This window comes from Ostrinia furnacalis, unplaced genomic scaffold (assembly GCF_004193835.3).
Source record: "Ostrinia furnacalis isolate ACB-3 unplaced genomic scaffold, ASM419383v2 OfSCF2378, whole genome shotgun sequence".
Classification (NCBI taxonomy): Eukaryota; Metazoa; Arthropoda; class Insecta; order Lepidoptera; family Crambidae; genus Ostrinia; species Ostrinia furnacalis.
In genome coordinates, this window is record NW_021132617.1 from 443,283 (window position 1) to 460,358 (window position 17,076).

Below are 17,076 nucleotides of genomic sequence, written 5' to 3' on the forward strand. Positions count from 1 at the left end.
CGCGCACGATGGGACCGCAGCTTATACCTGCTGACCCATTTCAAATCACGCACGGTGGAATTTCGAGCGTTTTCAATTTCGGCCGCTTCCTGTCCAGTTAGCATCCCTTTGGGACAACCCCGAAGTGATTGTTATTTTTACATAAATTACACGTTCTAGTACCATTTCCAATCACGTTCTGTGGACTTTTGAACGTTTTCAATTTTGCCACTTCCTGTCTAGTTAGTGTCTTTTTTTTTTAATAACTTTAGGATCACGAGGCTTTTTAAAAAAATCTGTGGATTGATAGGTAAATTGACTTCATTTGCGTTATTTTTACCTAATTACCAGTACCTATAAATGTACTTAATTAAGTATTATTTATTACCTACTAGTATTTTATATACAAAAAGAGGCTTATTGAATTCATCGTCATCATCTCTTAAGATATGCGCAATTTATCTCAAAGTACATTCTTTAGAAAAATCTTTGTAGGTTATCAAAAAACCCTGTCAAGTAAGATTTCCAAAAATATTTATAAATTATTTATAGAGCAAATGTCCTAAGTTGGAACAGCCCGAACTATGCCTCACCACTAACTATTACGTTTTTTTCTGTAATCATGAATGACGTCAGTCAGGACAAGTTAAAGGAAAAAATATAAGAAGCCTGTGGTAAAGTTCATGGAATGAGAGATGCGTATCTACAAGTCAAGGGGTCAATGCGAGGGATATCAATTTTTTATATTCGATCATGGACCATGGTAGAGTACAATTAATTTAATGGTTTGGTTCGAGACTAGAGAGATTAGGAACACACTAACATAATAAATTAATTAAGCAAAGGATTTATTTTATAATCGTTATGTAAATATGATTTTATAATTCCGAGTTACATGAAAATATTATGATGCCAAACAAAATACCTACGTACGTAATACTTTAATTGAAAAATAATTTTTATTATTATTTTTATAATTATCTCGCTTGAGTGAATTTCGTAATAGCTGAAAAAAAAGAAAAATCTGTCACGTTACAGTACGAGTAGATGTAGTCNTATTCAATTTCGGCCGCTTCCTGTCCAGTTAACATCCCTTTGGGACAACCCCGAAGTGATTATTATTTTTACATAAATTATACGTTCTAGTATCATTTCAAATCACATTCTCTAAACCTTTTCAATTTTACCGCTTCCTGTCGTGTTTGAAACAAACCCCCAAAATAATTTATTATTTTTAGTTACATTATAAATTATAACAACAAATAAGTAAAACAATACAAATATTTGTAATAGAATCAATCAACTATTAAAGCTAAGTAGAGTCTTTAGAAAAATCTTTGTATTTTACCAGTTATCAAAAAACCCTATCAAGTAAGATTTCTAAAAATATTTATAAAATTTCTAGAGCAAATGTCCCAAGTTGTAACAGCCCGAACTATATGCCTGACCACTATTACGTTTTTTTCTCTAATCATGAATGACGTCAGTCAGGACAAGTTAAAGTAAAAAAAATATAAGAAGCCTGTGGTAAAGTTCATGGAATCAGAGATGCGTATCTACAAGTCAAGGGGTCAATGCGAGGGATATCATTTTTTTATATTCGATCGTGGACCGTGGTAGAGTACAATTAATTTAATGGTTTGGTTCGAGACAGAATTAGGAACACACTAACATAATAAATTAATGAAGCAAAAGATTTATTTTATAATCGTTATGTAAATATGATTTTATAATTCTGAGTTACATGAAAATATTATGATGCCAAACAAAATACGTACGTAATACTTTAATAGAAAAATAATTGTTATTATTATTTTTATAATTATCTCGCTTGAGTGAATTTCGTAATAGCTGAAAAAAAAAGAAAAATCTGTCACGTTACAGTACGAGTAGATGGCCTACTAGAAACCAAGATCGATGACACATTCCAGTTCATACGTTTCAACTAAACTAAACTAAATGATGTCCACTGCTGGACAAATTCCTCCCCCAAGGATTTCCATAAACGGCCGGTCCTGCGCTGCAGGCATACAGGACCAGAAGACGTAGTGTGGATCGACGATTTTGTAAAGATCGCGGGAAGCACCTGGACATTTCATAACTGTTAAGCTAATGTCTGCACATCAACAACATTCTGTCCGCCACAATTCCGCAGTCCGCTCTTGCGGAAGGAACGGCGATGCGCGTGCCATCGGACGCGTGCAACTTTTTCACTTTAGTCTTGTAAATGACGCGCTTCGTTACCCTATGTTATGCTATCATTTACAACCTAACAATCATAATTTAGACTAAAATATTTAAATGGTTATTAATTTCCATTGCAGCAACAGCCGGTGCTTAACTAGTTTTCTTGTTTTTAAATTAATAATAACTCTTAAAACCATGCCGTAACTACTAATTCGGTAAATAATTATGTCACTAGTAGGTAATATAAGTTAAAATATTAAAACATTTTCGATATGTAGCTCATGTATGAACATAAGCGGTGCTAAATGCTAACAAGACAATATTCATATTTATTAGGTGTAAACGGATACAATGTTACATAATAATTATTGTCTAAAACGATTTTATGTTCTCAATCTCACATCAACATTAGTAAAATCTAGACTGGGTCAAACCAAAAATAACAGGAAAATAAGAGTATCCTATTTTGCATTGATGAGGTCAGAAACGTATTGGCTACTTTATTTGTATTCGTTCCGACTTTAAGCGTCTCACATGGACGCCTTTCGATGCTTATTAATTATGCGTGTCTGCCATTCGAGATTAGACTAATTAAACGATACAAATATCAACACCGCGATGCAAAAACAGTGTGAAACAAAATCTGGCACAGCACGCTCTTGAAAGGTGAATGCATATCTCAGGCGCCTTCGATTGGATGCAATTATGAATCGTTCCGTGTTAGCGACTCTATTCATTTGTTTTCTCGTTTTTACAAGAGCATTAAGCATCCATTAGAAAACAGATTCTTAAGTTTACTTACTTGTATCAGTATTTAACCTAATGTTACTTACTTAGGGTTCCTCTTTTGTGCTTAGGTACTATGAGTAAAATTAGGAATTCTTTCAATCTGACCCAAAGTTTCTAATATAAACTTAGGTATATTAGAAACTTTGGGTCAGATTGAAAGATGCAACCCAGTTGCATCATCTTACTTTGACTTTAACAAACGTCAAAAATCGGTCAAACTCCATACAAAATACACCGATTATCGTTATAGTTACGGTCAAAGTTAGGTGGTGCAACTCAGCCTTAGTTTTTAACTTTTAAATGTGACTATTGAATCTTATTAAATCTTCTTTTTTTACTGAAACTGTAGATAGAGTAATTCTTATTACGCAAAAAATATCGCCACTATCGCGGTCTGAAGGTCATAATAATATTACGTGATATTATAACGTCTGATGTTCTCGACTTCTGTATACATAACGGATTCACCCAATGCTTACAGCTGTAAGTAATCCAGGATGTTACACTCATCAAATCAATTATACCCACACACGAACATTTCTTTTACTGATCACTGATCAGCCATGACTGCGAAACCAATGATAGGTTTCACAACAAAATTAGCATTCACAACTCCCTCAATGTTATTTAGTGAAAAGTAAAATTTCGTGCAAACGATTACATGTTTTATTTACTAAATAGCAAGCAGCTGCTTTCGCAAAGTAGTGCGATTCCGTCCACGTATGTGAACGAGCAGACTTTTACTCGGTTATGGACTCAGTATGTTATTGAAGAATAAACACGTCGGAAACGTTACCAATAACGCTGTAACGTTAGTTAGGTAATTGACAAGTTTAATTACCTATCTTTCAATCTCACAAACACGTAAATCAATATGAAAAATTATGAACATTGTTATTTCATGCATATTAACCTTATTTTTATGGCTAATGCTAATTAAAACTGCCTATAAACAATTTCAACGGTAGCATTGTACCGGAATCATGGCGAAAAAGTAGTTAAAGTTAGGAAGTAATACCTACATTATTATGAATGTATTAAATTTAATAATACCTACTGATGTAATTAATGATTAATGATAGAGATAAATAATGTGTCTGAATCGTGGCAGGTAATGAGGATAGACGTACCTACTCACTAATTGCAATTTCCTCAGAATAAATAAATCATGGTAAATATGTATTTTCACCATCACTAACTTGAAGAACTAGAATGTAGAGTCTTCCTATAAACCTACTATCACGATTTTTTCACAACATAAAAAGCATACTACTTAGTAGTTATTACCTAATACCTATTGTCCTTCTTTCTACCAATATTAATTAAAATTGGTTCACATACATAATATTTTCCTGGAAACATTTTCTTAATTTTTATTTATGGTGAACATCCCTAACTTATGAATCGGTCATTACATTACGTTGTCCTTTACCAAGTGTTACATAAAATGCATTATGCATGTATTGAAATAACGCATTATAGTGCAACGAATGGAAATAACTTTGTTCCTCGAGTTGCACAGATATCTTAAAATCGCATCACGCGAAATGTGCGTCTTTTGCTATTCGTTTTGCATAGCGAGTGCGAAACTTTGCGAATTGTCCGACGCATAGCCGATGAGGTGACGAAATATCAGACATAACATCGTCCGCCATCTGCCATCAAGACCAATGACCCATGATGGGGCACTGTGTGTGACCATTCTCGACACCATAAAATCAGTGTCTTAAAAACATTCCTATCGGGAATGTGCCTTTAAAATTATGTGACACACTCGGCTTAGTGGTTGAAGAGATGACTTTTCCGAGTAGTTTCGACTCTAAAAAGTGTTATTTAAAAACAAAGGACATTGTCAGAAACCGCCTTAGATTCCTGGGCACAGCAGTAAAGTATCAAAATTAATCTCTTACTTTTTGAATACTTAAATATTAATTAGATTGTAACGGACACTTGAGGATTAAAAAATGAAATAATAAAAGTATTTTATATGTATTCCATAATACTATGACGACATCCGGACATTTTAGGGCGTGGCCTGCTCCATATCCTATGAAGTTCCATAATTTGTGTCGATAAAATCTATGTAAAATCGGCACAAGGCAATGCCGTACTTCATTGTTAGGAATCCATGTAATAGTGATGTTGACTGCGGTCATCATAGACAATAAGATACCGATCTTGTAAATAAAATAAATCGTCCAAATTGCTACAGTATGACTAGATTTTAATTAAAAGTTAAAAATATATTGCACGATACTACAAGAAGCTATCTAATGTGTCCAACTGGTCGAAGGTCATGAATAAAATAAAAAGAATTGTGATCATAACACTGATATAGACAATGACAACAATATGGGATCATCTTTAATATATCTGTTACAGTTTCAAAATTCGATGAAAAATCCAATGCCGCTTAAAGTGAGAGAAATGTCTAAAGTTCTAATAATTGAATGATCAAACGAACTTACCAAGTGAAGTTCGATCTAAATTATCCTGTTTTCGCCGAAGAGATTTAAGGTCCCTCCCAACCCGAAGATTTCTATATCTTCTTCCCTGGAGGTAAACGTCAATGTCATCTCTTCTCTAAATATAATGAGACCGCTCGGACACCGAGCCCACAGCGTGGTAGGGGTGGGGTTGCCCGCTCTTTTGTTTTTTACTACTACTACGCTGAATATTGTGTGCGGATTGGGTTGTCGTACAGGGGTACTACATGGTAAAATAAATCTCTTCGGCGAAAACAGGATAATCTAGATCGAACTTCACTTGGTAAGTTCGTTTGATCATTCAATAAATAATGTGTCTGAATCGTGGCCGGTAATGAGGATAGACGTACTCACTAATGAGGGTTTTTGCGAATGAAAGATCCGCTAAATGGCGGGACGTGGATGTGGGGTCTGGCTGCTGCGTGATTGGTGGATTTTGACATATCTGTCGATGTCATGTCAAAAATAACCAATCATGCAGCATTTGGACCTCGCGTCTACGTATTGCCATCTGGCGGATTTTTCATTCGCGAAACCGCGAACCCTCATTGCAATTTCCTCAGAATAAATAAATCATGGTAAATATGTATTTTCGCCGTCATTAACTTGAAGAATTAGAATGTAGTCTTCCTAGAAACCTACTATCACGATTTTTACACAACATAAAAAACATACTTAGTAGTTATTACCTAATAGCTATTGTCCTTCTTTCTACTAATCTATATACACTCGACATCAAATAAATCGCACCTCCCGCGACAAGCATTTTCAAACGTATGCTTCCCCACTTCCCACCAATATTGGCACCATTTGAAAGCCTAGTTCTAACCTTCATTTCATTAAAGGAAAGGTTTTTACCCCAAAAATGTGTCTTTAGAAGGATCCAGAGTCACTTTTTCAAAAAATAGGTAGTTACGCTAGAGCCAACTTTTATGGTTATAAAACTGTTAAGTGGGGATTAATCGCTATCCATCTGTTAAAGAGGACACGTGAGTTCATTATTTGGTTTTATAACCATAAAAATTGATCTAATTGATCCCATAGGTGGGCCCAAAGTGAGGTATTTTTTCAAGTCACATTTATGGTATATGTTAATCATTTATTAAGAAATTAAATGTGTTTTTCTTTAAGGATATTTATTGGGCTTTCAAATAACACCAATATTGTTGGGGCACCATGATTGTGTCAGAAGAAAATCGTTAAAGTTCGCGTCGCGGAAGGTGCGGTTTATTTGATGTTGAGTATATATGTTACAGGAAATGTATGAAATCTAGGAATTGTATACTTTTCCTAGGAAATGTATACAATTCCGAAGCTATTTAGGAAATGTATAAAATATTGCTTCAGAGATTTTTTAATACGCACATATCCTAGGAAATGTATACTTTTCCTAGGAATTTTATAGAATTCCAATATTGTATTAGGAAATGTATAAAACTAAGCGGCACAAGCACGGTCGCGTGGTCGGGTGCCCCTCGGTAGGCTAAAATAAAAATTTCATTTAGCCAAACCACATTGACCGATAGGTACTTTTAATTCACAATTATTATTGTTTAGCCTGACAGTTGTTTTCGCACTATTATACTTTGGCCGCTAAAAATATTTGCCTAAAATTTNGATAGCTTAAATAATCGAGTTTTTATAGTAATAAAGAATTTTTATAAATAATATTCCATTTGCTTATTATTTGAGCTAGAAAAAAAACTTACGAACTTACGTACTATCACGAACTAGTAGCCGTTTACCTTAGGTATCTTTGTTCAACAATTACGTCGAAACTAATAGACGTAGACTAATACTAATAAATTTATATTCGTTTTGTAGAATAGCTTAAATGCTAATAATACAATGCAAATAAAACATACCTTAACGACCTGGTTTTTATTGTGTTGGAAAAAGACTAAAAAATAAGTGAAAAAAGTCATGTTTTCTTCTAATTAAATCCATTCTTCCTCCCTTAAAATGTATGAAACTTGTGTCTGTTTTCTACTTCATCTAATAGATAATTTTACTTATTGGATATCGCATGATATAAAATTTTTGCTTATTAGTTATAAGTTACCCACGCTTTCACTTGTTTTTGAAGGAAGAGGTGAAAACTAAAAATTAAAAACTTAAATCCTTGTAATTTTGCGAGAAATGGGTCAAGCCCCAAATTTGAAGTATTTTCATCGATAAAATTATCCATAGATTACGCCCTTAAAGTTTGATCACTACATGCCCGGACACATTGTAGGTATACAGGGTGTTAGGTAAATGGGTATATGAGCCGACACTAGCCCATGTTAACATGGTCATATAAATGGTATGGTGAAGTCAGAAAATTGATATCTTCATTTTATTTATTTTAATTTTCATACAAATCGGATTTTATAAAACTTATTTTGTATGAAAATTAAAAAATTAAAATAATGATATCAAATTTCTGACTTCACCATAATATCATTTATAGGCCCATGTTAACATTGGCTAGTGTCGGCTCATATACCCATTTACCTAACACCCTGTATATAGGATTGTAACTAACTTAGCTTAGCTCTTGGTTTTTATAAGTTCCTTAAGTTTGGTAAAATTCTTTTAGGTGATCGACTATTATGGGTAATGTAGGCTTTGAAGCTTTTTGCTGTCTTCTTTTCTAATTATGTCTGGTAAATGTATTTCATGGTTATATCGGGCTGAAGCAAATCTAGGGCACTGTGTTAAGAGGTGTTTACAAGTTTGTGGATTCTGGTCATCGCAGGGACAGCGCTCATCTGCGACAATATGGAAACGATACCTATAGATATTCCTTATGATAACCGTGGTTGGTTTAGAGCTGGATGGTGGCAAAGTACGGCCGGACGATCTTTATGAACTCCTGCAAGGTGTTGTATGTTGGCAGGAGGGATCTTGTATGGACGCAGGTATTCAGGTCCTTATACAAGGTTTTGGCCGATTCTCTACATTTTTGCCTGTTTTGATGATTAACGTGGCTGATGCGGACTTATTGGAAGTCTGGTGTTCCTGCGCATTCTTGCAGCAGCCTTTGCTTGCAACCCAACCAAGAGCTAAAAGCTAAGTTTTCCCATTAGCGTATCTAAGCTTCTTTTTCAGGGGGTGTGCCCTGACATGCCACCCCGAGAGATTTTTCTGTTCGGCTTGGCTGGTGGTAAGGCTTATTGTTATAAGCCTGCCTAGTTAGCTACCACCATCTTACCAAGTCTGTCGCCATAACAACAGTGTTAACAGCGTTGTTGTGTTCCGGCAGTTGGAGGTAAGATAGCCGGTTCCTCGGTGGCTGAGGAGGAATAAGGTGGTGTGGAGCAGGAAGCTCGCTTCCACCTTCGGCCCGATCATCACTTTTTCATCAGGTGAGATGCAGGCCAAGAGCTTCCTCGTTGTGGATAAAAAATATTACGTCACCCCATTGTGACTTTGATTGTGTCCATCAGTGCAAGAGATTTTAATCATTGAATCACTTCATCAGAAATGAGGACATCAATTTTGATTTTATATTTTGAATAATCAAACTATCAAGCAATTCTTGTAGGCACCTACTTACCTACTCGCCAGTTGTTGGCGCCTTTGGTAGGGTAAATCCGCGCTCAACAATAAAACATGGAATTTACCTAGTAGATGTTGCCCATTATGCGCATGCGCATTGGTATTGCGCCCCAATGGAATACCATACAAGACAGGTCTGTCCCCAACAGTGCGATGGCTCAGGCCATGGTTGACCATGAGTACTTGCCTACTTACGAGGATACTTACTGCGATACTACGAATAGGAATAGATACGAGTTCCGCTCAAGTTGCTAGAATTACTTAGTTGTGAGCCCTCGCGGGTGGTGACACCCGTGGGACGCACAAGTCGCTGCTGATGCTGCACCAGAAGGAAACCGAACGGGCCTGAAGGATTTGCCGACTTAGGTTGTCCATGTTTCTAGTAGGGGATAATGTGTCTGTACTAGTATTATATTATTTGTGTGTAAGTATACTTAAGGTAAGTGCCCCCTACTTCGGTATATTAAGGCACTTACGACTTTAACATTTTATTTAAAAATAACCAAGCATGATATCAGTATGAAAGCTTTTGTATGCTAAACCTTGGTCTTTTGACAGTAACTTAATACATAAATTATAGGTATACAGTTTGAACTTTTTTTAATATTAATTGTTCTGCGGACCTCTTGTTTGGATCCTGTTTCGTGATAAAATTTTGCTCTGATTCTAAGTTCGTGAACTCATATTTCGGGATAAGGTTTTATGGATCGAGTTAGGATATTTTAATAATGATTAAGGGTTTAATAATTTAAAAACGAAAATATACATTTAGAATAAATGAATTGTGTGAAATTGACGATATTACTTACCTGAAATAATTTATGAGAAATAATGTGAGTCTAACTAGGTAGGTACGTACCTACGTATAAAATTTAGATTTGTTAATTCTAACAATATGTGAAAATATTTATACAACCATTAGAAATGTGGGGGGGCTGCAACGATTTATGTGAACTTCAAACTCGTGTCATATTAATTCTAGTGAACGAAACATATACCGAATTTAGGTCATGAGAAACTTAAATAAATGCATCATTTGTTTCATAACTTACATTTCAATTATCATAAATAATTATTTAAAAACCAAGCATCACAATGTTATCCATAATATCCTTGATTCGGTAGTGTCACGAAATAGGGGACACCCGAAAAATAATATGTACGCTATTTCGTGAGTCAATTAATCGCAATTTTAAAGGAATTTTACGTTTTCTTATAACTTTTTTCTAAGCCAAATCAATTGTCAAGGAACACATGAAACCACTATTACAAGTTTTATTCAAATGGGCGTTCCTTCGCCTTTCTATAAGCTTAAGAAGTTGGAGCACTAACCTTAGGGTGAGAGCAACCTTTGCACGCCATACGGCTGTTTTTGGCTCTCTGAGCGTTTGAAGTTTCGTATAGCTCTCATTTTTGGCGCCACAATGTTGGTACTTGGTTTTTTAGATAGCTTAAATAATAGAGTTTTTGTAGTAATGAAGAATTTTTATAAATAATATTCCATTTGCTTATTATTTGAGCTAGAAAAAAAACTTACGAACTTACGTACTATCACGAACTAGTAGCCGTTTACCTTAATAGTATTATAGAATAAACGTTAAAAGACTTATTTATTTAATTTTTCAATGCTTAAGTGTCCATTAGAATGAAAGGGTGCTTAATGTATTAAAAAAAATAGAAAATAATTATGATGGGTTAATGTTTTTGGGCGGTTTTTTAGGCGGTTTCTGACAATGTCCTTTCAAACATTTTGACACGTAGGTATGATGACGCGTACTGAACTTGTCTATATATATAAAAATGAAACCCGTTTCGCGTTGTCACGGCATCACGTGTGAACGGCTGAACCGATTTCGATAATTCTTTTTTTTAAATGTTTGTGGAAGTCCAAGGATGGTTCTTACGGAAAAAAATATTAAGAAAATCTCTACGCTAAGGCGGTACGAAGTTCGCCGGGTCAGCTAGTTGTAGATAAAATTACAAACCATTAAGTAAAGCTTTTAATCGAAGGATTACTGGAAACTATAAATACAATTGAGCGAAAGCTGATACACTAATGGCGATAAAGAACTAGGAACTCTGTAGAGTAGTTTGTATCAGCCTCTTGGAAAATTATTTACATAAGTAGGTGGATCAGGCTGCCTTTGCTGATATTTTTCAGCTTAACATAAAGTTACAGTACAAGAGTATAACACAAATAAGAAGATAGTTATTTTTATTTAGTAACCGCTTATAATAAATTAATACTTTTTACCTACATTAAGTGAATTTCAGTAGGTTAGCTTAGATAAATTATGAATGTACAAATTATGAATTAATTCTTAAAATGTATTGTTTTGTGTTTAAGTTAAATTTCAAATGCTATATGACTGTCATGCCACTTACTCCACAGTTGTTCTGTTCATTTGCGGAAGTAGCAATTAAGAAGAGTGTACGTGCGGCATTGAAAACAATAACAACACCGAGAACTGTCTCATACTCTTTCCCCCAGACGGCATATGAGCTATCCATCCTTCCATTCTACAAGAACACTTATATCTAAAGAACAAAGTAAAAATTACCTTGCAGGTTCAAGAAGGTGTATTTGGATGATTTGCCAGACAAATTTGACCTTGATTCTTCGGTATGGGAGCCTACTCTCGACGACCATTGTCTGATTTCATTCACTTTTTACTCGATGGTGTGATAGCATCGCGCTTCTGTGGTACTTTAACTTGTTCACATTAGTTTGCGAAATGTTTAATTATACTAAGTTATTTTATGTTCAAACATCCCTATGTTAAAAAAAAATATGGTAGGAAAGTTTCAGAAAAAGCGGGAAAAGTTGCTGAAAACCAAAAGCAAGTTTTATTGCAAATCGAATCTTTTTAATTTTGTCAAAATTACTTTATGGTTTATGTCAATGTCATGAACGAGTATGTCGCTCACCAAAAGCAAAATCTATATTTGCCCAATTTTTAATGATTGCTCTCAACTATTTTTTAATAATAAAATGTATTTTAATTAGCTTTTTTACATTCTCAACCAGTGTGAAAACTTACCAAGTTCGTCGGGTTAATGAGTCTACGTACTTAGTGACCAGTTTTCCCGAATTCGACTACGAGGATTTAACAAAATCCATTGGTGACAAAACGACGGCAACTAAAGAATTATCCCTGAATGATGATAAAAGGTCACCATACCCTACTGTTGCGTCATTTTTCGATAGTACCTCAAGCACGGTTACTGTTGGGGACAACAAGGATAAAGCCAAGAAGAAAGTCCCTGCGTCAGTTATAAACAAGGCTAGAGAAAACTATTTTCGCCATTTCTACGCTACTATGAAGAAATCAAACCTTAGCTTGTTACCACACAAGAGTCATCCCTATTTGAGCCTTAGTGAATCGTCATTAGAACCTAAGGATTCTGCTCTAAACCTCAATCACAACCTTGTTATAGCTAGGAAACTTGCTTCGGTTTTGATAATGGAAGGTCAGAACACACAGGGAGTCAGTTCTAAGTTCTCAGGAGTAAGAAAAAAAAGGCGTTTAATGAAGGAAAATCGTTCTAAGCATGTCCTGTTATGATTTTTCCGTTCAATTTTTATTACATTTTTAACAAAAAATAAACTTTTTTGATTAACTCCTAAATTCTACTTAGGTAATTTGTATGTTAATTAACTATAAACAAATAAGTACAAAGCCGATGACTCTAAAAACAACTGTGCCCGACGGAAATCATGAACAAGTGTAGCTACCCGAACATAGCTTGGACGTAGGGTTGAACAAAGAAGTAGATGGACAGGTGTAGAGGTATTCCGTAAAGATTCCTGTAGTGGTTGTAGCCACGCAGTAATAATAGGTCTTGCAAGTCGAATCAGCAGGGTTCGCATATCGCCCAGCAGCAGTACANATATATAACATGAAACCCGTTTTCCGTTGTCACGACATAACATGAAAACGGCTTGACCGATTTGGCTGATTTTTTTTTGTAGTTTTCTAATACTCTGTACAAGGTTTTTACGGAAAAAAATATAAAGAAAATCTCTACGCTAAGGCGGTACGAAGTTCGCCGGGTCAGCTAGTATTCATTAAAATTGATTCACACACATAATATTTTCCTGAAAACATTTCCGTAAGTAATATTTTATTTTTGGTGAACATCCCTAACTTATGAATCGGTCATTACATTACGTTGTCCTTTACCAAGTGTTACATAAAATGCATTATGCATGTATTGAAATAACGCATTATAGTGCAACGAATGGAAATAAGTTTTTTCCTCGAGTTGCACAGATATCTTAAAATCGCATCACGCGAAATGTGCGTCTTTTGCTATTCGTGTTGCATGGCGAGTGCGAAACTTTGCGAATTGTCCGACGCATAGCCAATGAGGTGACGAAATATCAGACATAACATCGTCCGCCATCTGCCATCAAGACCAATGACCCATGATGGGGCACTGTGACCATTCTCGACACCATAAAATCAGTGTCTTAAAAACATTCCTTAACAACGTTATCGGGAATGTGCCTTTAAAATTCTGTGACACACTCGGCTTAGTGGTTGAAGAGATGACTTTTCCGAGTAGGTAGTTTCGACTCTAAAAAGTGTTATTTAAAAACAAATTTTACTCGTATCTGTGTGCTTCAAAAGGATTCGTTAAATCATCGCCACTCCGCAAGACTAATTTACTAACTTTTTGGAGTCATCCGTTGAAAAATCTTATTATACATATTATGATAATAATAATAATAATAATAATATATTTATTGAACTTTCAAGTAAGTACAAGAATTCCTCTTATAAGTAAAGTGTAATTTATAATTAACATCTCAGATAAATAATGGATAAGTACTTACGTACCCACACAACTTAACAAGAGGTACACGTTGACAGCTGTACTAGTATAAACTGTGTCACAGCTGCCAGCGCTTTCCACCCTGTGTTATACTAATTAGGTTAAATGGAGTTTATATAATACTAGTTAAGTAACATTATTAATAGTCTTATTATTGAAAATTTGGATTGGATAAGAGAAATTACCACTATATTATCATGTGTGTATGTGTGCGTGTGTGTGTGTGTGTGTATTAGGTACATTGGAATATTCCAAAGTGCTATATTTTGTTATTTCTAACATTACTTGCTACTTGCACATAAATGATATTACTTCAATGTTCCCAAGTCTCCTGAGACAAGTTCTAACGATATTTCGCGAAAGCTTGCTCCAACATAAGTAAGTAAAAGATCACATTTTACATCTACGAGTATCATCATCTTAAATCTCTGGAACCTCTTGTTCGAATTCAAAAAATCTTTCTGTGTTGAAGTCTATTTATCGAGGAAGGCCAATTACCAATAGTCATGCTACGACCAATAGGAGCGGAGCATGAATGAAAAATGCAAATACCGGAAAATTTCAAATATTTTCACACGTGTGATGACGCGTACTGAACTTGTTGTAGATAAAATTACAAACCAATAAGTAAAGCTCAATCGAAGGATTACTGGAAACTATAAATACAATTGAGCGAAAGCTGATACACTAATGGCGATAAAGAACATGGAACACTATAGAGTAGTCTGTATCAAACTCTTAGAAAATTATTTTATTTACAGTAGGTTAAATACAGTGGCAGCCATCCGCCACTGTATTTGCTGATACTTTTCAGCTTAACGTGAAGTACAGTATAAGAGTAATAACACGCAAGAAATTAGTTTATTTTTATTTAGTAACTGAATTTTCAGTAGGTTAGCTTAGATAAATTATGTAAATTATAATAATTAATCCTATCTATTTAATTTGTCTAAGTTAAATTTCAAATGCTATATGACTGTCATGCCACTTACTCCACAGTTGTTCTGTTCATTTGCGGAAGTAGCAATTAAGAAGAGTGTACGTGCGGCATTGAAAACAATAACAACACCGAGAACTGTCTCATACTCTTTCCCCCAGACGGCATATGAGCTATCCATCCTTCCATTCTACAATAACACTTATATCTAAAGAACAAAGTAAAAATTACCTTGCAGGTTCAAGAAGGTGTATTTGGATGATTTGCCAGACAAATTTGACCTTGATTCTTCGCTATGGGAGCCTACTCTCGACGACCATTGTCTGATTTCATTCACTTTTTACTCGAAGGTGTGATAGCATCGCACTTCTGTGGTACTTTAACTTGTTCACATTAGTTTGCGAAATGTTTAATTATACTAAGTTAATTTATGTTCAAACATCCCTATGTGAAAAAAAATATGGTAGGAAAAGTTTCAGAAAAAGCGAGAAAAGTTGCTGAAAACCAAAAGCAAGTTTTATTGCAAATCGAATATTTTTAATTTTGTCAAAATTACTTTATGGTTTATGTCAATGTCATGAACCTATGTCATTGTCATGAACGAGTATGTCGCTCACCAAAAGCAAAATCTATATTTGACCAATTTTTAATGATTGCTCTCAACTATTTTTTAATAATAAAATGTATTTTAATTAGCTTTTTTACATTCTCAACCAGTGTGAAAACTTACCAAGTTCGTCGGGTTAATGAGTCTACGTACTTAGTGACCAGTTTTCCCGAATTCGACTACGAGGATTTAACCAAATCCATTGGCGACAAAACGACGGCAACCAAAGAATTATCCCTGAATGATGATAAAAGGTCACCATACCCTACTATTGCGTCATTTTTCGATAGTACCTCAAGCACGGTCACAGTTGGTGACAACAAGGATAAAGCCAAGAAGAAAGTCCCTGCGTCAGTTATAAACAAGGCTAGAGAAAACTATTTTCGCCATTTCTACGCTACTATGAAGAAATCAAACCTTAGCTTGTTACCACACAAGAGCCATCCCTATTTGAGCCTTAGTGAATCATCATTAGAACCTAAGGATTCTGCTCTAAACCTCAATCACAACCTTGTTATAGCTAGGAAACTTGCTTCGGTTTTGATAATGGAAGGTCAGAACACACAGGGAGTCAGTTCTAAGTTCTCAGGAGTAAGAAAAAAAAGGCGTTTAATGAAGAGAAATCGTTCTAAGCATGTCCTGTTATGATTTGTCCGTTCAATTTTTATTACATTTTTAACAAAAAATAAACTGTTTTATTAACTCCTAAGCTCTAATGTTAATAACTGTCAACAAATACAGAACAGATTACAATAATTTCATTCTTAAAAACAACTGTGTCGATGGAAATTATGAGCAAGTGTAGCTACCCGAACATAGCTTGGACGTAGGGTTGAACAAAGAAGTAGATGGACAGGTGTAGAGGTACTCCGTGAAGTTTCCTGTAGTGGTGGTAGCCACGCAGTAATAATACGTTTTGCAGGTTGAATCTGCAGGGTTCGCATATCGCCCAGCTGCAGTACACGAAAATGACGTCGATACCGTAGTGGTTGCCTCCGTAGTAACCGTTGTTGTAGTAGTGGTACATTCGTAATCAGAATCACATAAAGTAGTGTTTGGATTGTAGTAAGTATTATTTGGGCATGTCAGAGTGGTTTCATCGTAGGTCCCGTCAATTAGGACGCATTGGATGTATGTAGAGCAGTCGGAAGAGCTCGAGTCTACGAAAAAGCCTTCGGCTGTACACGTTTCAGTGGAGACGGTGGTTGTCGCTACAGTTGTAGTGGTGACGGTGCAGGCGTAGTTGCTTGAGGCGGTGCAGAGCCCAGTGTTGGGATTGAAGACAGAGGTAGAGGGGCAAACGTAGTCGTAGCTGAGGTAAGTGCCGGTGGAACTGTCGTACACGCATAAGGTGTAGTTCTGGCACGTAGTATCATCAGAGTTGGCGAAACGCCCAGCGCCGGTCGCGGTGCAGTTGACTGTTGCACCATAGGCTTGCCATGCTACACACAGGACCTAGAATAAAATAATTTGAACTGATTCATATATTAGTTTTGCAAGAAAAACTCATAAGTATGTAGAAGCCGGGTGGACAACATATCAAGCTAAAGACTGCTGCATCGATCCGCATAATTTAAAATTTAAAAAAGATTCACTCACGAGAAAAACAGCAATGTTAATATGATTCGCCATGATCTTGAACTAAATTATCCGATCAAAGATTCTTACTTTTATACTAGCCGCAAAGTCAACATAGATCATCCCCGATG

At 35.4% G+C, this 17,076-nt stretch overlaps 1 protein-coding gene across 2 annotated transcripts; it reads right to left on the bottom strand.

Annotated features, from left to right (window-relative positions):
• Positions 1-11,513: 11,513 nt before the first annotated feature.
• LOC114355306 (location of vulva defective 1) lies at positions 11,514-17,058 on the bottom strand. 2 transcript variants are annotated; one of them, XM_028308091.1, is made up of 3 exons: positions 16,967-17,058; positions 16,331-16,822; positions 11,514-12,874 (listed from the first exon to the last, which is right to left on the bottom strand). In XM_028308091.1, exons 1-3 carry the CDS (start codon positions 16,997-16,999, stop codon positions 12,701-12,703), a joined length of 699 nt encoding a protein of 232 aa, XP_028163892.1. In that variant the 5' UTR covers positions 17,000-17,058; the 3' UTR covers positions 11,514-12,700. The 2 variants fall into 2 exon arrangements, with proteins under 2 accessions (XP_028163892.1, XP_028163893.1); XM_028308092.1 differs by lacking the exon at positions 11,514-12,874 and having other exon boundaries at positions 15,377-16,822.
• Between the last annotated feature and the right edge of the window lie 18 nt (positions 17,059-17,076).